This window comes from Chanos chanos, chromosome 3, assembly GCF_902362185.1.
Source record: "Chanos chanos chromosome 3, fChaCha1.1, whole genome shotgun sequence".
Classification (NCBI taxonomy): domain Eukaryota; kingdom Metazoa; phylum Chordata; class Actinopteri; order Gonorynchiformes; family Chanidae; genus Chanos; species Chanos chanos.
In genome coordinates, this window is record NC_044497.1 from 32,679,402 (window position 1) to 32,703,650 (window position 24,249).

General features: G+C 42.0%; 2 protein-coding genes across 2 annotated transcripts in view; both read right to left on the reverse strand.

Moving 5' to 3' along the window:
• ubr4 (ubiquitin protein ligase E3 component n-recognin 4) overlaps positions 1 to 15,325 on the reverse strand; it is a 39,147-nt gene extending 23,822 nt beyond the window's left edge. Inside the window, exons 1-38 of the mRNA XM_030769639.1 lie at positions 15,201 to 15,325; positions 13,221 to 13,318; positions 12,614 to 12,717; positions 12,368 to 12,497; positions 10,936 to 11,075; positions 10,604 to 10,706; positions 10,334 to 10,475; positions 10,031 to 10,155; positions 9,811 to 9,935; positions 9,643 to 9,702; positions 9,349 to 9,539; positions 9,093 to 9,192; positions 8,862 to 8,999; positions 8,616 to 8,733; positions 8,031 to 8,093; positions 7,664 to 7,851; positions 7,360 to 7,516; positions 6,644 to 6,744; positions 6,373 to 6,542; positions 5,866 to 6,145; positions 5,612 to 5,750; positions 5,397 to 5,476; positions 5,161 to 5,289; positions 4,867 to 5,049; positions 4,579 to 4,701; positions 4,253 to 4,482; positions 3,941 to 4,059; positions 3,627 to 3,724; positions 3,369 to 3,526; positions 2,869 to 3,075; positions 2,548 to 2,649; positions 2,356 to 2,456; positions 1,857 to 2,244; positions 1,659 to 1,722; positions 1,386 to 1,577; positions 1,074 to 1,144; positions 783 to 975; positions 42 to 275 (exon numbers count right to left, since the gene is read on the reverse strand). Coding sequence (XP_030625499.1) covers positions 42 to 275; positions 783 to 975; positions 1,074 to 1,144; positions 1,386 to 1,577; positions 1,659 to 1,722; positions 1,857 to 2,244; positions 2,356 to 2,456; positions 2,548 to 2,649; positions 2,869 to 3,075; positions 3,369 to 3,526; positions 3,627 to 3,724; positions 3,941 to 4,059; positions 4,253 to 4,482; positions 4,579 to 4,701; positions 4,867 to 5,049; positions 5,161 to 5,289; positions 5,397 to 5,476; positions 5,612 to 5,750; positions 5,866 to 6,145; positions 6,373 to 6,542; positions 6,644 to 6,744; positions 7,360 to 7,516; positions 7,664 to 7,851; positions 8,031 to 8,093; positions 8,616 to 8,733; positions 8,862 to 8,999; positions 9,093 to 9,192; positions 9,349 to 9,539; positions 9,643 to 9,702; positions 9,811 to 9,935; positions 10,031 to 10,155; positions 10,334 to 10,475; positions 10,604 to 10,706; positions 10,936 to 11,075; positions 12,368 to 12,497; positions 12,614 to 12,717; positions 13,221 to 13,318; positions 15,201 to 15,325 — 5,469 coding nt within the window. The remainder of the gene's footprint in view (positions 1 to 41; positions 276 to 782; positions 976 to 1,073; positions 1,145 to 1,385; positions 1,578 to 1,658; positions 1,723 to 1,856; positions 2,245 to 2,355; positions 2,457 to 2,547; positions 2,650 to 2,868; positions 3,076 to 3,368; positions 3,527 to 3,626; positions 3,725 to 3,940; positions 4,060 to 4,252; positions 4,483 to 4,578; positions 4,702 to 4,866; positions 5,050 to 5,160; positions 5,290 to 5,396; positions 5,477 to 5,611; positions 5,751 to 5,865; positions 6,146 to 6,372; positions 6,543 to 6,643; positions 6,745 to 7,359; positions 7,517 to 7,663; positions 7,852 to 8,030; positions 8,094 to 8,615; positions 8,734 to 8,861; positions 9,000 to 9,092; positions 9,193 to 9,348; positions 9,540 to 9,642; positions 9,703 to 9,810; positions 9,936 to 10,030; positions 10,156 to 10,333; positions 10,476 to 10,603; positions 10,707 to 10,935; positions 11,076 to 12,367; positions 12,498 to 12,613; positions 12,718 to 13,220; positions 13,319 to 15,200) is intronic.
• Positions 15,326 to 15,761: 436 nt separating this feature from the next.
• On the reverse strand, positions 15,762 to 24,102 carry emc1 (ER membrane protein complex subunit 1). Its single transcript, XM_030769103.1, has 22 exons — positions 24,011 to 24,102; positions 23,489 to 23,628; positions 23,296 to 23,361; positions 23,096 to 23,189; positions 22,852 to 22,980; positions 22,606 to 22,732; positions 22,326 to 22,481; positions 22,067 to 22,234; positions 21,898 to 21,969; positions 21,660 to 21,758; positions 21,452 to 21,548; positions 21,242 to 21,358; positions 19,797 to 19,999; positions 19,393 to 19,542; positions 19,110 to 19,271; positions 18,898 to 19,017; positions 18,618 to 18,755; positions 18,321 to 18,494; positions 17,999 to 18,209; positions 17,612 to 17,696; positions 17,261 to 17,390; positions 15,762 to 17,134 (listed from the first exon to the last, which is right to left on the reverse strand). The coding sequence occupies exons 1-22, from the start codon at positions 24,100 to 24,102 to the stop codon at positions 16,955 to 16,957; spliced, it is 2,910 nt and encodes a 969-aa protein (XP_030624963.1). The 3' UTR covers positions 15,762 to 16,954.
• Between the last annotated feature and the right edge of the window lie 147 nt (positions 24,103 to 24,249).

Here is a 24,249-nt window from a genome sequence, read left to right on the forward strand (position 1 = left end):
AACAAACAAGCAAAGAAAAAAGCAACAGTATTAACGCTTACCACTTGGGCCAACAGGTCCTCTCGGCAGCCCTCGATGTTCTTGCAGACGCTGCTTTTCTTGGGTTTCTCCTCGTCTGTGCTCTTGCCGTCACAGATGGTGACTTTGCCTTTGTCGGCCGGAGAGGAGCTCTGATGGCGGATGGCGCTCTCTGGCATACGCAGCTCGCTCTGGAAGGCTGATGACTCCTTCATGGTGGAGCTCATACCACTGCTGGGGCTTCTTTTGACCAGAGCCTGCGCACCACACACATTCAAAACCAGGTTCAAACACATAGGCTCCACGTCGGTTAGGAGTACATGTCGAAAACGAGGGAAGACAATGACGTCATGGCAGGAGGGTGAGGGTCACGGAACAAAGCTCCAAAATTAGTTAATTTGAGTGTTGAGTAGAATTACTTCCAGTTCAAGGGGCATGCATGCGATGTCATGGCTTGATTCTGAAATGCTGATAAGAAGATGCTATTAAGATCAATCAATAAGGCCACTGTATTGTAGGGATTATCAGGGCCAATCAACAATATTTACAAAATCAATCTGGCCATTGCATGACAGTCTGCCAATTTAATTATTGTCACAGAGCATTAATGTGACAGAGCAAATGCAGGTATGACATCTTTGCACTTAAAATATAACAAAAACAAAAAGAACCAAAAAAAAAAATTTGCAAACCCTGATGGACTGGGGGAGAGCTGAAATGAGTTCATGATGACCAATGATAAGTGATTTGCAAGCCAAAGTTACCGCAGTTGTTCTTTTCCCATGATGACCTGAAGTATTCGGTCTCACCTGGCAGCTGCCATCCTCCTTGGCCCCGCAGTCACAGAAGAAAGAGCCGTATTTGGCATAGGAGATCTCGTGGTCTTTGTGACAGACCTTGGCACACACTGTGCACACACCTACCCCATCAACCATCTTACAGGTGTGACAGTGATACCTGTGTGGGAAAGGAGGTGGGGTCACACCGGGTACACGCAGTGGATGTTTTAGACGTGCTATAGTATTAATGGCAGGAATGGTCAGTGTCTCTATTACCAATGCTGGTTCATGAATTCCTTCTGAGTAATTGTGAAGGTGCATAGCTTATTGCAAAGGGAATCCTCATCCTTGAAGAAGAAAAGCCAGATTCATTACACTAGTCAATACTGATCAATAAGAGGATATGAAACAAGCAAAATTAAAAATTAAAAATGATATGAACTCCTCTCATCCTAAATAAAGAACAGGACCAACACAAACAGCTGAGCACATTGTGACAATTTAACCCAAGTCTCATTAAGGCCGAACTTCTTGTAAGATAAGCAATCTAGTTTTTTGCAGGAGACACATTCAAGCCAGTGAGCTAACCGAGTCTTCTGCCTGGGAGTCTTCCTCCTCCACGGCCAGTTCCTCCACCCAGTCTGAGTCCACCTCAATGGCCTTCTCCTCTCCTTCCATCAGGAGCTGAGACGAGCCTTGGCCACTGCTCTGTCTCAGAGCATTCATCACATCAGCCAGGTAAGAGATGATGTGACAGGCACACTCCAGCATGGTGGCATGCTGAAACAGAACGCAAAAAAAAATTCAGCCTGTGTCTAATGCTGTTCCAACAGACCAGCAAAGATGATTGTTATTACTTACTTTGCCTTGTGACACATTTGCGCTCACTTTCTCCACAACATTCTTCTGGGTCAAATATTTTTTACTGAAAGACAGAGCAATTTCGGGTTAACAGCATCACCTGGGTTTTAATAGGAAAACATTACCCCTGATATGATGACAAAAAAAATTCACCTACAATTACTGACTGTAGCCCATACATGCAGGTCACTCACTCACCATCTTGTTAGCCAGTCGATGGCAGCCCTGTGTAGCTGCAAGTGTCCTGCCCCTTGTCCTGCACTGGCCAGAGTTGCCATGATAACCATAAGCTCAGGGAAGCCTGCTCCATCCCCATTGGCCAGCATCTCTGTTGCCATAGGGATGAGTGTGCTGAGCAGCACTGTGCTAACCCCTTCTCCCACTTGGCTGTTGTCACGTACAATGTAGGTAGTGAGCAGCTGCAGCAGCTGTCGGTTCTCCTGTACTGTGTCGAGCTGGTCGGAGTCTTTGGGGGGAGAGGCAGTCATCCGTGTGAGCCAGGCTTGCAGTCTTGTTGGCTCCACGCAAGCAAGTTGGGCCAGAGAGCCACAAAGACACAGCAGGCTGGGGTTAGGGCTCTTCTCCGCTAGAGGGATAAAAACACAGAAAAAGGTGTGAGAACGTTTTTTCTGGGTCAGTACATTCTGATTAAAAGTCTCTTATTACAACATTTAACAGTGATATATATGACACTTACTGAGTTGAAAGAGCTTGGTGAAGAACTTCAGAACTCTGTTGCAGAACTTTGCTGATAGATTTTCGTTGGCTGTTGCCATCATGATCTGTACTAGTTCACCGCTAAGAGAGAAAAGAACAAGGTTTGATCAAACATGAGCATTCTTCTCTAAGATTTTGAATGACAAGACTAGAGCTTTGACCTGGAGTTTACCTGTAGGAGAAGAATTCCTCCATAGCTTTACGGACTTGACTGCTCTCCAGCTGCTTCTCCAGATACTGCAGACATTCCTCCAGCACAGATTCATCCAGACCACTGAGAAAAAGCATGAGAGAGGAGGAAAAGTGAGAGAATACTCACCCATACTCTTCATTAACTACATATAAGCAGCCTTCCACAGAACAAAACCTATATCATTCAAGATTATAGCATTCGTTTCGATGCCTTTTCATGATAAGGAAGTTGCATGGATATGTTGCAATACTATATTCTCAAGGTCAGAAACATAGACTCTTACATTAGCTAACGGCTCACCTGTTAGGATCGGAGTGATTGGCGATGATGTTGTAGCAGCCGGTGATGAGGCGCTCATAGACACGAGCGAGGAAGGCGTCGGACTCGGCGGGACCCAGGATCCTCTCCAGCGACGTGCTGCAGATCTCAGCCACACTCTCTGTGCTGCTCTCCAAAAGCAGTGGCAGCAATGTGCCGATCACCTGGGGAGGGTTCAGCTCCTCTGTGCTGGAAAGAACCACATCTAAGGGCTGCCCGTATATCTCTCCCCAGTCCACACAAACTCACACACACACACGATTCCTCCACTATGACTGTATTAACTCAGGTCACTAATTATAGGATGTGTTGTCCCCTGCTGACGATTCTGTTATGTATAAAACTCAGATACAAATACTCATTATACCACTTTTACTTTGAAGTAGTAAGTAAGTCAAGATTCTGCTGATTTGCTAAGAAAGTTTTAAGTAAACTGAGATTCTGCTGATTTTGCTAAGAATGTGAGGGAAGTGAATACTTACACAATGAGGTCTCCTGTGAGACGCACTAGCGAAAGCAGGATGTGTTTGAGGGAAGAGGCTAAAGGCAGGGACTGGCTGCTGAGGGTGCCTAAGTGGGCTGCCTGGATGGCACTGATGTAGCTCTCTGACGGGATTGTGTCATTGGCAAAAGCATTTCGCTGCAAAGAGAGAGAGAGAGAGGCTAAAATCAGTGGTCTGTTGGCAAATGATGGTTTGGCTAATTGAGCCCTACAGTGGAATATGAGGCCATGGACCTACCCATGAGCCAATGTTTGGAAACTCGTTAGTGTGGATATTGTTCCATGTCTCACACAGGGTCTGAACAGCTGACGGCAGATTCTGCATCACTGTCTGACCTTGAGCGTGGATGACAAAGAAATAGTCATTTCCACCATATTCACCATTTACAATGCATCCATCTACACAGTTAAGCATACGGGAATGACCAAGACACAGCTTTAAAAGAATAAATCAAAAAAGTTAACAAAAAAAAGAAAATAACAGACTCTCCTGTCCAAAAAACAGAAAAAGAAAAATGAAAAAAGAATCCCACTGAGTGAACTAAGCCTTACCAAGCACATTGGCTTTGCAGCGTGTGGAGCCAATCGACAGCACGGCTGCGTAGCCCTGAAGCTTGGCCTCAGTGGGTTTGTTCTCTCCTTCCTCTGGGAGGCTCATCAGCAGGTAGGACCTGTTCAGCCACACACACACAAAAAACATTTCCATCAATGTCAAACAAGACTCTCTGGGACAGGGGTAACAGAGAAAAAACCTGTATGTGCAAATACTAAAATTCTGATCAGTGATGTACAAACAGTAGGTTGAAACCATACAAATGGTCAGTATTTCCCCTATATCAGTTTGTCAGTCTGTGGTTTTCTGACCTGGTGAAAGCTGTGTAGACATCAATGAGCTGAAGTGTGGCAGGCAGAAGGTTTTTGGTAATCTCTGATGATTTCTGGGGGTCACTTTCGGCTGCCACCTTCGAGAAATGCTCATCCAGAGAGACTTGCACTTTGGAAATGACAGCGTCCAGGGTGTAGATGGTTTGCAGGGATGGGACGTGGTGAAGAGGCAGAATGGTGTTGGGGTCTATGCTACAAAAAGATGATATCTAGAGAAGAAGAGAAGAAGATTTTGTTCATAATAATCGAAGAGACTTATGGACACAAAACACATATTTTTCCCCACATTGATTAGACACACCTACCTGTCTAGCAATGTATTCCTCAGCAAGTTCCACATCATACTTCACTGTGCTGCACTTAGATGATGCCATTTCGATCAAAGACGTCGCGTGGTCCGCTTTCATTCCCTGCTTCACCAAGTGTTCCTGTCAGAAAGCGGTACTTAAGTTGACTATGGCAAGAAACAGGTTTCCCACAATTCTGAACACATGAAGAGACATACAACTTCCAGGAAAAAAGGTGTGGTATAAACGTTGCTTATCTGTTTCTTTTGAACCGAAACAGGCAATGGGTCGATTTACTAAACATACCTTGATCCAGTTCACATAAGTGCTGACGCGTAGTCGTGATGACCAGCGGAGGGTGTGTAGAATATCACTTTCACTTGGGTCACTGTTGCCATTCTTCAGCTGTTCAATGTAAGCTCTGGATGGGGGTAGAACTCCCAGGATCCTCCAGAGAATCAGAAAGTAGTACTGCAAGGAGCATGCCTCCTGAAACAACAACCAAAAAGGACATTCAGTGCACTTACAACAGAAAACATACATATATTCATACTTGAGTATGGGAATTATTTGTCAAAAGGCTGAGGAGACAGCACTTACGACAGGAGCGATGGGCTTGTTTTCCTGTCTCCTGGCTGTGTCAAAGTGAGAGCCTGCCGACAGCAGGGAGATGAGTGACGAGTACAAGTCGTCATACTTAACTGCTCCGCTGAACAGCACTTGGAACACCTGCAGAGAAGCAATAAATAAGGACGCAGTCAATTTTCACTCCAGATTACAGATATTTTCACACCATATATTATGCTTTACACAAAGTGTGCGATTCCATGCTTCACCTTGCTGTCAAGTCGACTTCTGTCATCCTCTGATGCCTCAGGGGACAGAACGCAGTAGAATTTGGGTTGCACTGTGGAATCTAAATGAAGAGACAACGGCTATCAATATCAATATACTGGTCATCCAAGGGTGAACATATGAAGTAGTGTTGATTTCTAAGTTGACAATGAATAGGTTATTAGTGGGAGACAGGAGACAAAGAGGCATGACTTACTCCTACCTGTCGAGCAGTGTTTGGCCCAGTTCTCCTCTACCTCTTTGAAGCCATAGTAAAGTGGGAGAGTGCCTCGTTTTCCCCCTTCCTGACCAGAGCTGGTCCCAGACGCAGGGGGGGTTAGCAAGTTGTACTGTACCTGAGTCAAACACATGAGCAATTCGTTCATTTAAAACCTGCTTGCTCAGCAAAATGAATGCATTTCCTGAGAAGATGTGGTGTATCTAACTGCAGAAATTAAATTCATATCCTACCTGCTCAAACAGGTACATGGGAGCTTTGGAGTACTGATGCAGCAAGTAATCAAACACTAGAAGAATGCGGGCGAGATTCAGGGGAACGGCCTGCAGCTGTGAGTCTACGTGGGTGGCCACTTCAGCGATGGCCTGTGTGCAGAGGGTGAGAACATTTCTCCGGCCCTTCTCTGATAGGTTGTGGAAGATGAGCAGCAGAAGCTGGAGGTGCTCCACGTTCAGATCCTCCTCACTTGGTACTGTGCCATGCAATGTTTGCTGTTTCAGAGTGCCCACAAACCTACAGCAATATGCAGATGATCACATGAAAAACAGCACTGAGGAAAACAACCACCAACGCCATGGCAAAAAACATAAAACAAAAAAACCTTTACACATCTGAATGCAAGCAGGAAAACTCATTAAAAACTGTCTTTACATGTCTTGAATAGTCAAACTACATTCACAATCTCTGGAGTGTAAATATGAACCCTTCTGGTATTTTTGAACGCATCAAAGTAATCTCACCTCTCCCAGACCTTCATACACTCAGGAACATCAGGGTCTCCCTGCAGGCAGGCTTTGTGCTGCCAGATGAGCAACAGTCTGGAGAGCACTGACAGTGACTGGGGATGGATGTACATGGGCCAGGGACCCTCAGAGAAGGGAGCCACACCCAGCTGCTGCAGCAGAGTGTTCTGCCAAAACACATAAACCAGAGGGAGAAAACCACAGTGTCAGAAAAACACTGTTTAGAGTCTAAGGCTGTGGTATGGTGTTTAGTCTGGTGAGTAAACACAGGCCCGCTCCTCACCTGTAGAGCTGGAGAGGGCAGGTCTGACGTTACCAGAGAATGGTTAAAGTGATACAGAGCTGAAGAAAATTCTTCATCAGAGGAACCTTCAGAGAACAAAGTTTAGAACAATAAAGGCATGAATCAATACCTTTGCCAGCAAATCATTAGCAAATCATTGACGTTTTACATGAGACGGTGAATGTTTAATCTAAAAATTTGATTCTCAGTCCATTCCTCCTACTCATTTTTGTTTCAGCACAGCTGTTTCTACTGATTATGCACATTATCACAGATGACATTATAACACCCTTTACATGTTGAGTTCCAGGTGCTTCCATCAGGGTGGAGGTTTAGTCTCCCGATAGATAGCACTAATAGATATAGACTGTCCTTTGTTCCATCTGTTATTGGTTTTTTTAAACAAACTGTAACCCTGTCCTTCTTTTTCCCATGATTCACGGTGAACATGTGAGAGATACGGATCTTATACTGTATTTGTGTGTGATGTATCATATGTTGGACTACTGTCTGTAAAACAAATTGCCCCTCGGGGATATTAAAGGTTTACTCTACTCCACTCTACAGTCTGTTGATAAACTGATCAGTAGAATAACATGTGGCAGTACTAGGCTGAAAGGAAAATCAGCGGGGCAGGGGACCCTGAGCAGCGGACAGAAAACCACAGATCGAAAAAGTGTCAGAGTAGATTTTCTTCTGACCTTTGACATCCTTGTCGACGTCTTTGATGATGCTGGCCAGTGTGGCCATGTGCTGCTCGGTCAGAGAAACACTCAGGTAGTTCCTGATGAAATTGTTTCTGGATTTCAGCATAGAGGTGGTGATGAAGTTTAGAATACTAGAGGCCAGACTCAGGAACTGAAAATAAACATGGAGATAAACCCATAAAACTCTCAAATACACAACAAAGAAATTGTGTTTTTTCTTTAATTGGTTACAGTTTACAAACAACATGTGGCTTCTGGACAGCTACTTCCGGCCAATATTCAGTAGTTTGGACTTTACCAGCTCTGGGTCCTTGCGGCTGGCCAGGATGTTGCCGTTCTCTCCCGTGGTCTGCTTGCTGGGGCTTTTGAGGCGGGGTGAAGTTTCCAGAGGTGGAGGAGGAGGAGGAGGTGGGGGTGCCACCTTCTCTTTACTGGGAGAAATGGTCTCCTCAAACCAAAGACCCAGAATGGGTTCACTGTCATCATCTGTAACATGCAGAAAACCAGTTTCACCACCACTTCACCATGAAGTGAGAGTGCTCTATAACAAACAAAGCTGCTGCTTCTACAGGCCTGGGTAAAAAAAAAAAAAAAAAGACTACTTAAAATGTTACTGTTTCAAACACAATGAGGTGAGTAACATGGTAAAACACTACAGGTCTGACCTAAGACAGAGAGCTGCTGACCTGAGACACAAGCTGCTCTTGTCCTCTCCTGTCTTCTCTCTGCTGAAATAGCAAACACTGTCACTAGACTGCGGCTGCCAGGTTGATTCAGTAAGCAGAGCATGCTTGGCGTCCTGCAGTGTTCTAACATGGATCATAAACTGACCTGGCTCTATGCTGCCTAACCTCCTGAGTCTGCTCCGGCTACTACAGGCTGCGACATTCAGGAACTGTCTCAAAATATTTCTCAGCCGTCTCAGCCGTGACACTTACTCAAAGAAAAACACAGCCTTGCTTTACGCTGCACTGCTCACTAGCCTTGCAGCCACCACTGAGTAACAGCAACATAGCTTCTATATGTTTATTCAAAAGTAAGAAAGGAGATGGGTTCTGTTCTAGGTAACACATAAAGATAAGACTGGAAGTCGTGGCTGCAGGAAATATTTTAGCAAATCGAAAAGTCCATCGATTCTTTTAAAACAAGAGCAAAGTAAAGCAAATCACATAAAAAATTTTGTCTCTTAGTTCTAATCTGGCCTGTCCTACGGAGGTTCTTGAGCGAGCTGGCCTGAGCGTGGTGTTTACCTTGGCTGCTATCTTCCTCTGTACTGCTGAAGTCATCCTCATAGTAGGTATTAGAGTCAGTGGAGGCGCTGGCATCACTGCTCACCGAGCCTTTTCTCTGACGCTGAAGCACACAGGCCTGACACAGGGGTAACCAGAAAAGCCACATTTATACATAGCGACAAAACAGCCTCTCCCTCGCTCTCTCTCTCACACACTCATACACCTTCGCCGTTTCCTCATAGCAAGACTGAGGCAGTCACATACCTTTTTGTAAGAGGTGGAGAGCAGCGTGAAGAGCAGGTTAGTGAGTGGTACAGAGTCGATGAGTCTCTGCACCCTTTGGATGGATGTGCTCTGAGCCAGGATGTTCAACTCTGCAGGAGGACCATCACTGGCACAACCCTGAATGACAGACACAGGCTTCATTCAACTGCTCTTACAGATCAATAGTCTGAGTGCTTTTAAGTACACATGCATTTCACAGCTGGCACTCACCCTATGTAGTGCTTCCACTTGTAAGTCCTGGAAGAGCGAGGTGAGCAGTTTGATTGCGTGGTTTGCTAGAATGACTGACAAAACCCCAAAGCCTTGGTGCCTTTAAAATGGACAAACATCAGTGCAATCATTATACTTTATGCAATAAAATTCACAGCAATGAAAAATTAATCACATTAAGAGATACCCTTGCAACAGTATCTATATAAAGAAGCTCACGTCCAACAAAACAGCTTCAGAGTAAAACTGTACCTACCCTTTCCCAGGGCCAAGTTTAGGAGACCCTGCTCCATCTTTGGTGCGAGAGGCAATGTCCCTGACCCGCAATGCTGCCAGGGGATCCTTCTCCTTTCCCTTATCAGCCAGAGCAGTGGGGCTCAGATTCAAAATCAGATACAGGCTGTTCAACAGGCACCATGCACCCAGCAGCTGGAAATTCTGATAATGCTGTGGGAGCCAGGCATACACAATAAGAACGTTAAGACTTCTCAGATAGCAAAGCTGACCATACAATCTGCTACCCACTGCTGATGAACCGTGGAGAACCTACCTGTCCTCCAGCTCTGCGCGAGTTACTGATCGCCTGGCCAATCATGTCATAAATTTCCAGCTGTTTTTTGATGACAGAGGACAATTAGCCACAAAAACCAAAACAGTGCCACCATGTAAACCACTTAAGAGTGTTGTTAAATGTATCAAAATGTACTTCTAAACTTACACATTTCTGCACAATAGTAGCAGCGTCGTTTTCATAGTCTTCCTCCTTTGAGCCCGTGGAGGCCGTGCGGAGCTGCAAGCCACTGCCGACCTGCAGAATGGCCATGCAAGTGGCCACACTCACACCTGTGGGGGAGAAGAGCAGAAGTACACATCACCTCCTCTTCTGGATATCCCATTTAATCTGTTCAACAAGCACTATGTTCTTAGACTTAACCCACCTGCATACAGGCAGCTCAAAGCTAACACAGTCACGTCAAGTAGTCTCCCAGGAGTCAAAGGCTCCAGCACAGGCAGGGAGAGTGTATCCAAGGCCATAGTCACATCAATCACCAGTGAGTGAAATCTGAAGATAACAACAAGCGTGAGCACATCCCTATTTAGCCCTAGTGTCAACAGAGTCAATACATTCAATAAAAGTTTGCCCTTATGGGTAAGACCTGAATTACAGTCGAGAGCGGCCATCTGTATATAAATGACTGTCTTAGTACGAAACCATTACGATATACTGTGACATGGCGTACCCGTTGCGGACAGCAGTGGCATCTGCTACAGTCGCTGGCATGATGAAGAAGGAGTTTGCTGATACGGCATCTTGGAACCGGTTAATGTAGCGTAAGAAGTAGGGCAAGTTGAGGCAAACACGCAGCAACTTCTTTGAGCCCCCTGTGAAGGCCACATACAGCCAGACATACAAACAGTGATGACTGAGTTCAAGACAGTTCAGAGAATTTAGACGGAAACCATGGTGTGACCAGAGAGTGAAGGGTCTGTGCTGAGTTTGAGGAACCCACCCAATTCCTGTAAACTGGAGACGTTCTGGGAGATGAAGGCATTCTTCATTTTGGCCTGTGTGGCCTGATCTGTCGTGCTCTGATCATCACACTCACTCTCGGCCTGTTTACATCACCACGCACCACAGTGTGACACAACAAAAGTGAAATAAAACAAAAATTAGTAAAATAAAAAAACCAAACAAAAAAAAACCCCTAAATACTCCACTGGTTACTCACACATACATAGTACTTAATCTGACATCAAGTGGTCACAACAATTAAGCCAATTTAAAAATCAAGAGAAAGGTCCCATCCAATTCCTCGAGAGCTTCATGTTTCAAGTCACTGACCTGCATGTGTGCGGTTGGAGAGGCCAGAATGGTGATGTCAGGGTTAAACACTGAGGTCAGTTGATTGAAAAAATTCATTTGCACTTCTTTTTGTCGTAGCTCTGGGTTAACCGGAGAGGGCAACTCTTTCTGATCCTCCACTGAAAAGTAAATATAGGAGTGCTGGATATCAAGACAAAATCCAACCACTGAAGGCACTCACATAAAAAAAAAGTGAGCTCACACATGCTCTCCAAAAGAACAAAGCTCTCTTTCCGGCAGGCTGGCACCAGCATACAAAGTTAATAGAGTCTGACGAGACGAGACACTGTCAAGACAACTGTGCCATTTAGAATGCACCAAACTGGTTACGAGACCTGTGTTTTGAAAAGCAAAGCAAAATGTTTAACAATGAAAAACAAGATTTTAGACTCTGCTAGTTTTGCCTAGAGTTTCTGAATTAGTCACTTATCAGCTGACCCCAAAACAGGCGCCATGGACGACTATTCCAAAACAAACGAAATGAACAGCAAACAGAGACCGGCCTTTTATGAAAGATGGACCAAAAGAAAAAAACATTTTCTGAGCAAAATAAATGCGCTACATTAAAAATAAACGACCATTAGGAGAGTGCCTGCTCATATTCTGTATGACAATATGGTGCTAAAAAGTGAAGCTGAAAGGAGGCACATGCAGAATGTATACATCAAACTAAAGAGACACTGAAAATACTGTCACAGCGCTCTTTCATGCACAGTACGAGAGAGTTTAAAAACTAGGTCAAAATGCCAAGTGAGACTCAGATGTTAAATGCCAGTGTCCCTTTGACAGAAACGCCCTAAAGACCTTATTATAAAGGCTTTTGGCTTAAAATTAAATTTAAATTTAGATGCTGTCTAATGGACAAAAAGATAATTACAAAACACTGTCTTGGTGAAATTCTTGGTGAGGGTTCCTGAGGCTGAACGATTAAGATTTCATGTCAAACCTGTAATTTGAAGTTTTGCCAACGACCAAGCACAAAGGCTAACAGACTGTTTAATTTTGATAACCAGTGACAAATTAACAGAGAAAGCAAGATGAGAAGCATCCAGCGATTGCAGAAACAGACACTCCATACTGGGCCATGCATGTCTGCATGCACAGCAGTTGTTGACCATAAAGAACTGCATGGTGAGGTAGCTTCAAATCAGTGACGCACCCCAAAGCTTACAACCATTCAGCAAACAAACAACTAACAAACATGCTTTTAATAACCCCTTACAAGAGGAGTTCTCAAAGACACGGCAAAATGACCACTGCTTGACGAAATCAAAGGGAACTGTGAGAAGTTCAGAGCAAGTTTAATCCAATCACATCTGCTGACAGACAGTGTTATGAAACCTCTAGGGGACACATAACTTCTCAATCCAAAACCTGTATGCTTTTGCTGAAAATAAAAGTAAGCCTTTACCATCAGAGAGAGTTTTGACAGTTTGCGGGAGTTTGGCAGATTTCATCATCGCTGTGAAGGTGATGATTTCTGTCCGGTCCAGTCGACTGCAGCCAGTGCAAAGGCCTTTTATCAAGAGGATCAGGTGCTTCTGAGAGATGGAACAGAAGAAGGGCATGACGAGGGAAGGTAATATTAAATCAAATACGCATGGTGCAATTTTGTTCTGTTCCGCTTTTAAAGAACACATTCCAAGGCAAGGCACACCTGTGAGACAGCACATGCTTCATCTGGGTTCTCCAGCCGCAGCAATGAGAATTCAATCAATACTTTACAAGCTGCAGCTACGGACAGCAACTGATTTCTGGGGACTAGAGAAAAGACACGTGAAAAAACATCCCTGATTCAAATTTGTATTCTGAGGAGCACATAAAATTAGGAACATCATATTTCTGGCAACCATCAAATTTGACAAAACATAGGTCAAAAGCTTTTGATGTATAACACTTTGAGAGTCTCATCAAATCCTCAGAGCACATCAGACACTTAGGCTAAATCGCTCTTATATTCTGGCCCAAAAGTTTATTGTTCATGGTAAATGTATGGATTTCTTTGGAATCTCTGACACGATTCTTTATACACAAAAATGACATATTTCATATTTCATGATTGGGCTTCTGTTGATCAAGCTGCAGAACTGTGAAAACTCTTGTTATTTCTGAGAGAGATACATGTGATGTTATCAGTGCTGGCCATGCTATCAATGCATCAGTCAATGTAACTGAAAAGGACAAAGCCAGTTTGACAAAGTTGATTTGGAAAACTCAAATCATAAGAGACATTTCCACACAAAAAGAGATGAAACTGTACATACTTTGTCCACATACTGTGGTGATGTAATGTGCAGAGAGAGCCACAAAAGACGAGTAGAATGGCTCATACTGTTTATCATGGTGCAGAATCTCAGATTCACTGCAATAAAGAAAAGGCAGAACATTGCTATTTCAATATCAAACAGAGAATATCTGTCAATGGCAATTAAAATTCCAGCCAACTCATAAGACATTTTTGTTCCATTACTACTTTGACATTATTGTACTTTAGCATGTGACCCAACAACATTATCTGCAATACCTTAATTAAATTACAAAGTAGGTGAAATACTCCTCACACAAATGCCAGTTAAAATGACCAAATTACATTTAAGACCTGTTCAAAGTAATCTTAACAGTCTAGTGACACACAGGGAGAGATCTTATTCTTGCACACTAAAACATTTCTGAACTGAGGCAAGTCACTGCCACAGAAGAGAACAGAAAACAAAAGTGTGTCATGTGGAAAGGCCCACTGAACATCACAATTACTAAATCTCAACTTGTTGTTGCTTACCTGCACAGCATAAAAAGGTTCATCTATGGCTAACCATATTAACAATATAGCATCACACCTTAACACAAGACATTTCATTGTGACAAATAACAAAACTGAGCAACTAAAACAACAAAACAACATGTGGGGCGCAGCAGCACACGAACCTACATTACACTAAGTACACAATGGTTATATGTCGTGAATACATTCAACTATACCCTTTCCTTCATAACAATTACACTGTAAGGCCGACTTGACTGTGTCCATAAGGTGGTTATAGATTGCCTGCTTTATTATTGTGAATAGTGCGACTGGACATTTCACCGTGAAAATTACAGCAGATCAGCAATTATCAACTTTAAATATTAACATTTATACGTTCGTAAACACCTTGGCAACACAATACAATCCTACACATATAGAGAATACACGTCACATCAAGCCGCAATAACCCAACAAGCAGACAAGACTTGGACAAGAAATGCAACAAATCAACAAGACGAACGATTTCTTTGATTCGAATCAACATAAGCTTCCTTCCTCTAACCTATATAGCATTACAATAATAACATAATTAACAAGAGAACTATCAGGCTGCTTGCCAATGTTTGCGAACGTCAAACAGCTGGCTTTCCATCAACCTACGTTGTCTGACAGACTACTAAACAAATGCCATGCCATAGTGAATAATGTAGCTAGCTGACATTGGTAGACACATGTAAGAGCAGCTAGCGTAAATAGAAAATTTTATGGATAATATCATTGTTAATACAATACAGGAACACGTTAACTATTTCCCTATGCCCAACCCACCTATGCTAACTAAGCTAGCATCAGGGTGAAGTAAGTTTCTACGTTACTAAACTAATCTACCTAGTAAGTTCACGAGGAGCACTTCTTTTAAACAAAAACTGAAAACACAATTATTCCATAGATGGAGAGCCATGGTGTTACCTATCTATTTTCAGTTCACGGTCTTTTAAGAGGGCCATAAGCCAACATTTTTTTAAGTTAGTATGTTTGCTATCTGGTCCTTGCTAGATAGCAATTACTATCATGGGGTGGTTTGCTAACTTGCAAATTCGACAGCAAATTTGTCACCTAGTTATCATATAAAATACTGTTACTGGAAGTTTTAACCATTGAAGCTTCATTTGTGATCACTTCGCTCAGTTGTTATGCGGCAGAGACATGTTTTATATATTTAAATAAAACAGAATAAATATTCCCCTCTCGCTTTCGGCCTGATGATAAAGCAGATTCTCTAACCTAGCTATGCTAGGAAATAGCTTGTTAGCGCGCTAGGCTACAGTCAACTATTTGAAGTGTCAACCTAAGCTAAGCTATGCTAGTGTACCTAGCGTCACAGTGCTGTCTTTGCTATCCTAGCATTGCTAACCAGCTAACACATAGCCAGAGCACTGATACACCCTTTTGTTTTGACGTTGCACGAATAAAATCCAAAGACAGGTCTTTTTCTGACCTGTTTATGATGGATCCTACAAGCTGAGGTAGCTCTTTCGTTTCGAAAGCCGTGTACGATGCTGATAAAAGCGGTCGTACAGCTGCGGTCCACTCAGGTTCTCCATCTCCTCCACTCGACGCCATCTTGAGATCCTGTATTAGAGAAGGTAGCTTGTGTCTAGATCCCAGAACCCGTACTACCATAGAGAATCTGAAGGAGGAAATGAGGTTAATCACCAGACGCAAAACAACAGGAAATGTCGTCACAAGATCAAATTCATCATAAAACTGAAAGTCTGAGGATGAGTCAATGAGTGAATGATCTGAAGTCAGACTGATCCTGATATTAGTCGCAGTAGTAAAGATTCGCTTTTTTTAAGCAATCAGATCAGGTTACCCACTTGAATAACAACCACCAGCATTGTCTCCTCTTCTCCACACAATGTGGTCCATACAATGACATACTCAACTCATGTCACCAGGTCCTTTCTTTATTCCAAATTTTCCTTTGAAAGAAAATTGGTACAGGTACAACATTACTTACAGTTTTGTTTACCCAATTATATGATCTTCTATGAATAGGCAAATAACAGAACAGGGTAAGTGACATATGTTTTATTGTTTGATAAATTGAAGAAAAAAGAAAACAGTGTTACATGCTCTGTAAGTTACCAGTGCACATTAAAAAGTTTGGGCATGTTATGAAACTGATCAAATATACTTCCATCCATTTAATCACACATTATAATAGTAAAATTATTTATAATTCCTTTGATAGACACACTCATTTTTGTTACCTGAACTGAAGTTTTGGTGGCTGTTGGGATACATCCAAATGATAACCAAAGTATATAAATACTATGTACAAGTCAAAAACTATTAACAGACCAATTCAAAACAGATAAACATGGGTTCATATTCAGACAAGAGATACAAACTGAGGTTCAAGTAAAATGCTAACAATTGCAGTCAGTGAAGGATTTGTTTGGGAAATTGTACCTCTTGCCAGAATTTTGCTACCAGACAAATTCAGTGCTTTTGACATTAAATGGACAAAAATGATAAAGATGATCCCATACAATTTGTTCAAATTTCAACATCTAAAATCAGTAGAAGATGGGGGAAAAAATCTAATTTCTAGAAAAGAAATTTCTTGTAACGATGATTCAAATATTGAATTAGCACTAGCAAAAGCAGATCCTGAAGCGAGTTGATCAAAACACTTCTTACAAGCCTTCAAAAAGTCTTCACCACTTAGCTTTTTCACCAAACACATTCTATTCCTACCATGTAATTAGACCATTAGTAATTATTCAATTAATTATCTGGGCAAACACACCCCTTTCACATGTTTCATATTCACAGTTGAACAATATGAGATTCTGATTTCTGAAAGTGAGCTCCACTTTTTGTTTTTCTACACATTTTCTAAGAGTAGGCCTTTCACTCTGTTCTCTCCAACACGTGAGCCAGATTGCCCTGAGAGGCACAATAAATTAAAAAAAAAACAAAAAAAACAAATTAAACAAACAAATTACAGAACATTGGAAAACAACAGAAAATAGGATAGCTTGTTCTTGTTGAAACCGGGTAATCAATAGCAACCATCCTTGTTATTACGCTCTCCCAGTTGCCTGGGTTTCCATCGTCCAGGAGATACATTTGATGACCTTGCATGTTGAGACTGGTATCACCTGGTTCCCTGCCATCAACGTGGCAATCATCCACGCAGCATTAGGGTTCGGAGCAGTCACCCAGCCATAGGGATGTTCTTTATCGCCATGCACGGTTGAGCAGTTTTACTTGTGCCAATCGCTTGCTGATCATAGTAGCAAAGAATAGGCCAAGAAGCACACTGCTAATCAGCATGTAGTCATAGTCATCCTTGAGCACATCAAACTGTTTGGAGGGGTACACCCTCGTTTGGTAGATGTCAAGACCATATGCCACCACCTGCAAAAACAAAAAAGCCATAAAAAATGAGGTCATTAATAGCAGGAGGTACTGGTCGACTGGGCTGAAAAATATTGATCTACAGTACAAAACAAATTACAGCTTAGAAATTAGGTAGAGTCTTACCAGACATGTAGACTCCAAGCCAGATGGAGCAGTATAAATTCCCCTCACTCTTGACACAGTCTGGTTGTAGTTGATGAACCACTCAGTGCGAATAGGCATTTCAGGTGCGTATGGGATTAGATTCTCCTCCCTATAAGAGACAGGAACTTTAAACATTCATCTCATGTCTTTGCTTATTTCTGTGCCAAACTGAGAAACGATGCATCAGTGCTCTAGAGGTCTGACAGATACTGTGCTTTCATCTAAAACAGTCATTTACATGTATAGTATGTGTGTTAAGATCAAAAGAGCAGTGGTGCTGTATTATCATATTTTCCTTCAAAAAAGAGTGATGTCAGATCTAAAACTCACCGGCTCTGTTCAGAGACCATCTCTGGTCGCCGAGGATCAAGGAACATCTTTGGTAATGAAAGAATGGCTCCTGATGGCAGACCCACTGAACAAACCAGCACATATCAAAATTATTTTAAGTACACCAGCAATCAAAAAGTTTTTTGCAAATGTTCTCTTCAAATCCTGTGGACGAATAACAATGTTTATATAAAAACTGGTAAGAGAGATGTTCTAAAAGTGTTAAATTGATTAACAGAGACACATTCAAACACAAATACATTTGAGTAAACAAACATTCAAAAATTTTGAAATGAACAAGCAGTAGTAACACAATCACCAAGGTGTCAAATTGACTCATTTTGGATAACATGGTATGAAAACTTTAGCAAGGTGACAGGTACTAACCAAGGAGGTGTCGGCTAGTGATGCCTTTCTCAGTGAGCGTGGCCTCTAAGGTGCTTATGGAGGAGGGAAAGATATAAGACTGCTGAAGAACCTGAGGCGGATGAGGTCTGTCCAAAGAACTGAATACTGTGCTGTTGTACAGCTCTGTTCCCTCATAGAGCTCCAAAACTGAAAATTCATTCCTTCGCGATTTCGTGTTCCAGTACTCATACTAATGAGGGGAAAAAGAGAAAAAAATATCAAAAGATGACACTTACAACAACACTTAAATAACTCAGTACATAGTATTTGATGTAATGGTTTTTATATTGGGTACACTTACCACCACCCAGTTCTCAGAATGCACAAAGTGAACAGGGCCTCTAGCCTTCCTCTGGACTGCCTCATGGATGATACGACCTGTCACACCATCAATCAGGAAGATTCCAACAAAGCTACGCTCCTGATGAGTGTCTGTGCTTTCTGTCACCACAGCCAGCAGGTTGGGATTCAGGTACTGAAGACATACATTCATTCAAAGTCAGATGATTTAAACATATTTAAACATCACACCCAAAAGACTACTTAATGTTGACGGAGCCATGGGGAGGAAAAAAGACTAATGATGAATAACTGTCACCTTGTACAGCACACTTCTGTCCCCCATGACACGTCCCTGGGAGTGGACATGCTCATTGGCTCTTTTCCCCTTCACTGCTACAATTTTCTGAACTTCTGCTGGGACTACAACCTCCCAGATCAGCTCTGTAGACAGATCCTGAGAAGAGACAACAAACTCAAAGTGGCCTAAACTTATCACCTCAAACATATAGTCAGTCACAACAGACAAGTAAGATTTTCCAGTAGTGAATTATGTAACTCGCAGAATTAACAAAAGGGGGGGAAAAAAGCATTCTTGCCTTGCGGAGCCGGAAACCAGAGAGTCTGCCTTGACTAGAGTCCACCAGGTAGAAGAATATAGAAGAGGCCATCTCTTGAAGCTGCTGAAGGACATTCTTAGTTGATGGAAAGGCTGTTACCTGAGGATAAAACAGGGAATCTATTTAGATACTCAGTTTCTTTCATATCAAAGGAAAAGGCATTCCTCTACTACTTCCATAGTAAAGACTACCTTATACTGGTCATCGATAAGGAGGAGAACTTTGGCGTAGTCCTGGTCAATGAGGGGCAAGAGCAGGGTCTGGAGGATGGGCCTTGGTAGAGCAGGCACACCAATATGGCTTTTCTTGCCAAAGATAGGATTAAACACATGGAGGCTTGCTAGTCCTGTGTCCTACAGAAACAAGAACAATTATACATCCGAGTATAAATTTGAATTACAAAACCAAATTACGCAAGGTTTTAATACAATAAAATCATGAAAGGTTTTAGAGATACTGACTCCTTAATCATACCTTATCCTTAATTAGCAAAGTACACTGAGGAGGATGGGGAAAGTGTGCTGTGGTCCTCTGTATCACCAGTTTAAAAGCTGCATTGGGTTGAACGTCCTTTAGATAGTGCTTCCATAAGATAGTTCCTGACTTGCTGTCAATACCAAAGAGCTGACAGAGTAAAAAATAAAGAAATAAATAAAGGGAGGGGTTCAGAAGGTACAGAGAGAAACTTAAGATCAACAAATTCCACACATCAACGGGTTGTACAATACAGTAATGAAAATATGATCTAAACTACCAACCAGTAGGTCAATCAATTGAGAATAAGTTCAAAATTTTGGGGGTTTTTTCAACTCTGCAATGAAAAGATAATAATTCTGAACTGGATGGCTGCGTCGTCTAGAAAACCCCAACAATTATACCTTCCCAGAGGCTGTCACCATCACCATCATCTTCTGCAGGTTGAACTCATCACGTGACAGTGTCTCAATGGTGACCTCGTTTTTATTGATCTGACTCCGGGGCTTTCGGGCATCATAGAAAAGCTTCCAGAGGTGGGCTATCCAGGCTTGCAGAAGGATGAACTGTGAGGAAAGACGCTTGAGAACCATGGGTAAGAGCCCATCTGTGAAGCAAAAAGAAGAGGGGTTTCAGATTCTGAGCAATCGGACTGCCATTGTGTTTAATGGCCACACATGGGTCAACAGTCCTCTAGTACAGGGACAGCACTGCACTGTTGTATATATCAGATTAGACCAGAAGAGTGAAAAACACCAGGGAACACATACACTGCACAAAACAATGACAAGAGTAACAAGGTTACATGAATAACACACTAGGCACCAACCAGACAGAATGGACATATCAAGCTCAATGGTCACATCAAAAGGCATTGTCTATCGAAAGAGAAAAGTAAAATGAATAAAATAAGCTCTTCACTTTACCTTGAATGGCTGGATCCGAGAGCAGCAATAAGAAAAAGCAAAGGAAAACACATAAGAAAATAAATACAGAGACAGAGAAAAGCCAAGGAGAAGTGGACTGACAAAACGAAAGGAGGGCAAGATTCTCGAGGCAAGTGCATTATCCGCAACTGCAAGCTGCTGTATTACCATGGCAGCACACGCTGTGTGCTACAAATAAAACACCATGGCCAAAACAAAGCAAAGCAAAAGACGTGGTGTGAAGTTAAATGACATAGACAATAAAAGGCAATATTAATACTTAATAACCACTGAGAGTTTGGGTCATCTTTTCCTGCTCAGCATCAATCCAACTTGGAATATTGTTAAACCGTTTGTCGTGTGATTTTTTTTTATTGTTTAATCATGATTTTCCACACCGTTCCTTTGACAACATATAAGTGTAATACTTCTATTACTCAGCCATCTGCATTTTGGGCACCAACTACTTTTAAAACTTTTAAGAGCTTTGTTGTTACTTCAGTAAGTTGTATTTTTAAGCATTTGAAACACATTGGTGATTAAAAATAAAAATTAATATGAAATACATGTAAAACACTTTAACACCTGCAATTTAATTACCTCAGAATATTAGCCCTTTCAGTTTGTGTTTCCACTGTTCTGTCCAAGCCATGCACAGAGCATGCAATATTATTCTATATTTCCACTTGTGCTAGTCAACAATTATTTGGGAAAAATATTCTTATTAAGCAAAAAGACATTTCATAGAAATGTTTTTGTTCTGAATATCTGGTTGATAAATGAAAAGAATGTAAGCAGAAATTTCCTGTAAATATTTTAGAAATATGCCCTAATTTAGCTGCCAGATTTTCTGACAATGAACATGTGACAGATAAAAGAAGGTTAAAGGGCATAACTTTATGACCCTTCACATTATACATTACCTGCTTTCTTCCCAAATTCTCCCTCCAGCTCGGCCTGTGTCCCAGTGAGCGGCAGGTCTACCATCTCCATAGTCACCACATCAGCAAGGGCCTCCTCTCTTGTCCAGACCACTCTGCCTGTAAAAAAACATTTTAAATTCTTAATCAGATCACTGGTAATATCATAAACTGTGGCAAAGATTCAGCGCATACTCGAGATATCATTCCTACCTGGTTGGTGCAGGAAGGTCAGTGTGAGGTCCTCAGTTTGTACCATAACCCTGTAGCCCACTGAGTCATCTTTCTTCAGGAAGGCATGGACATACAACTAATGAAAACACACACATGGGCACAAGTCAGCTCACTTAAACTGATGATCATACTGTAATCGCTCTCGAGAGGTTAAGTTAAAAATGGCACTCTGTATCACCCTACTCACTCTGATTGGATTTCCACCATTTGGGTCCATGTGATAGATGACTGTGGTGTCAAGAAGCCTCCGTCCAGAGTCAACAGTAAACAGATTGACACTGCATGCCTTGAATTTAACACAGCGGTTACAGTCCATTAAAACAACACACACAATATCAGCCGTTCATAAATAAATGAAAAACAGAGAAAGCTTGGTCATTGCCTGTGAAACATATGCCATGACAGCGTAGAAAACACAGACTCACGGTGTCATTTTTTGGTGTCATGACAGCAGCCACAGTCCTATCACCAGTCGTTGCAAAAGTGACCAGGACAGACTAGAAAAGCAAATATTAAAATGGGTTATAAGACTGTCTGTGAGTATGCAGTGTTTCCTTTACACACAGATGGAAGAGCATAGTTAATTTAACATACAGGGGAGAAGTCCCTGAGAGGAGCTATGAGGCCGTCGCTGAGTTGGAGAAGAATGTGGTGGTCTGGGCCGAGCTGCAGAAAGAAGGTGGAGAGGGGAGGTCGTGCTGGGTTGGGCTGGGTGGAGGTCAGAACTGGTTGAAACCCTGAGGCCACTTCCAGATCCAGAGTCTGTAAAATGACGGGATAACCATGAAAGTGTAACTAACTACGGTTTTTTGTGGGAAAATGGTTTTTGTGATCAGTTTAAATTGGTAGGTACCTGCAGCAGGATTTGATTCATCTCTGTTGATTCTTCAGATTGCAGTGGTAGTGTGTACAGAGAAAGAGTGACTGGGTCCACACATAACAGGACTCCTGGGCCAACCACAACGCAGCTGCTCTCTAAACTGGACATCCACGGTGCTTCAACTGATGTCTATGAACAGATTTATTTCAGACTTAATGATGAGCATTTACACCTAGCATTATTCTCAGGTATATACTAACTGAGGCATACCAAACACATTGGCTATGTCAGAGAAAAACTGAGCCTGCTGTACCTGCTTCAGAATCTCTCCATCTTCAATGCTGTAGGCCACAACAACAATGTGGGAGTGAGGGACCACTCCCAAAACAAATACCTCTCCATTTCCTCCAGAATATACAGTCTGATATTGAACAGTGTCACTGCAGGGAACAGAGCACGAAAGTATAACATTAGCAAAGCAAGTTCATTTTCAGAGATATTGACCAAACAGCGAGTAGCTCCGACAGGAGTCTCTCACAATGCATATCTACACTGTTACCTGTCAGGTAGATTTTCCACCCATTTCTGATGGCCATTTGAGAGGTAGTGGAGAGAAATGGCAGATTTCTTCAGCACGGCCACATACTTCACAAGATCCTGCACTCCAATAAGAGCAGCCGACTGAAAACTGAGTACATTTTTAAAAATGTTAACCTTTTCACACTCATCAATCAAACTGTGAAGGAACTGTCAATATTCTGTTCATTTACATTATATATGCAATGATCTGACACAATTACAACCTTCCTGTGTCAAGCACAGTTTCCCAGTTCAGTCCTCCTATGTTGGTCTCCCAGGAGCGAAGAAGACGGCCATTGCCAACAACCACAATGGCATCTGATGCACCAAAACACAATGTGCACGATCAGAAAAAAACTTATAAGCATCTCACTTTATTCAAAATCTTGTAAAAAACAAAAAAAAACAGTTAAGCAGTCTTTACCTTGTCCATGCACTAAAAGGGTATCAATGTGTCCCTCTGGACCTGTCTTATCCACATGCCTCCAGACTATCAAGGAAAAGACAAAAAGGATCTCAGTGGTCACAATAAAGAGCTGGCTACAAATGAAAATTCCTAACCGCAGAGGAACACTGTAATACATTTTACAAAAGAAAAATCACATCATATTACTTACAGATATCTCCCGTCCTTGAATTAAGGGAGGCGAATATGTTGTTCTCAGTAGCCACAAGGAGTTTTTTAACGTTTACATTAGGTGACTGTGGTTGGGTTTCAAAATATGCAAAGCGCACATTTCCAACATACTGTTGTCTCCTGAAATTTGAACACGAATCAATTAGAATCAATGAACATAGTACGTATAAACCAAAGCCTAACTTCAAATCTTTGTCTCTTAGGTGTAAGACAACTCGGGAGCTATAATTCTATCACCACAACAAGAAAATGTAGATCTATATAATGTTTGCTACTGTGCGTTAAGAGTGAAGTCTTTTCGTCTTGTGATATGTGCTGGGAGCAATTGTCAAAAGACTGATCTCTTGTTAGCAACCAAGTTAGCATTATGACCTGACGGCGACTACATGATTCAACCTGATTAGCTGTGTAGCTAGCTTTCATTCACTGAACGTTTGACAGTCACACGTCAGTTTAACCGAATAACCACTACAAATCACATTTATGAACTACGGATACACACCAATCAAATTTTCCAACCTGGTCCTCAAAAACCGCAGCAGAAAGATTAAGTAAGTATAAACATATAGTTAATGGATACAGTAACGAAGCCATTGCTGCTGAAGTCGTGCGGTGCTTCACTCCCATAATACATTGCGGGGAAGGACCCTATCTCCGGAGATGAAATGAGCAACACTCAGAAATACACACACACACACATATATATATATATATATATATATATATATATTTAAAACGTGG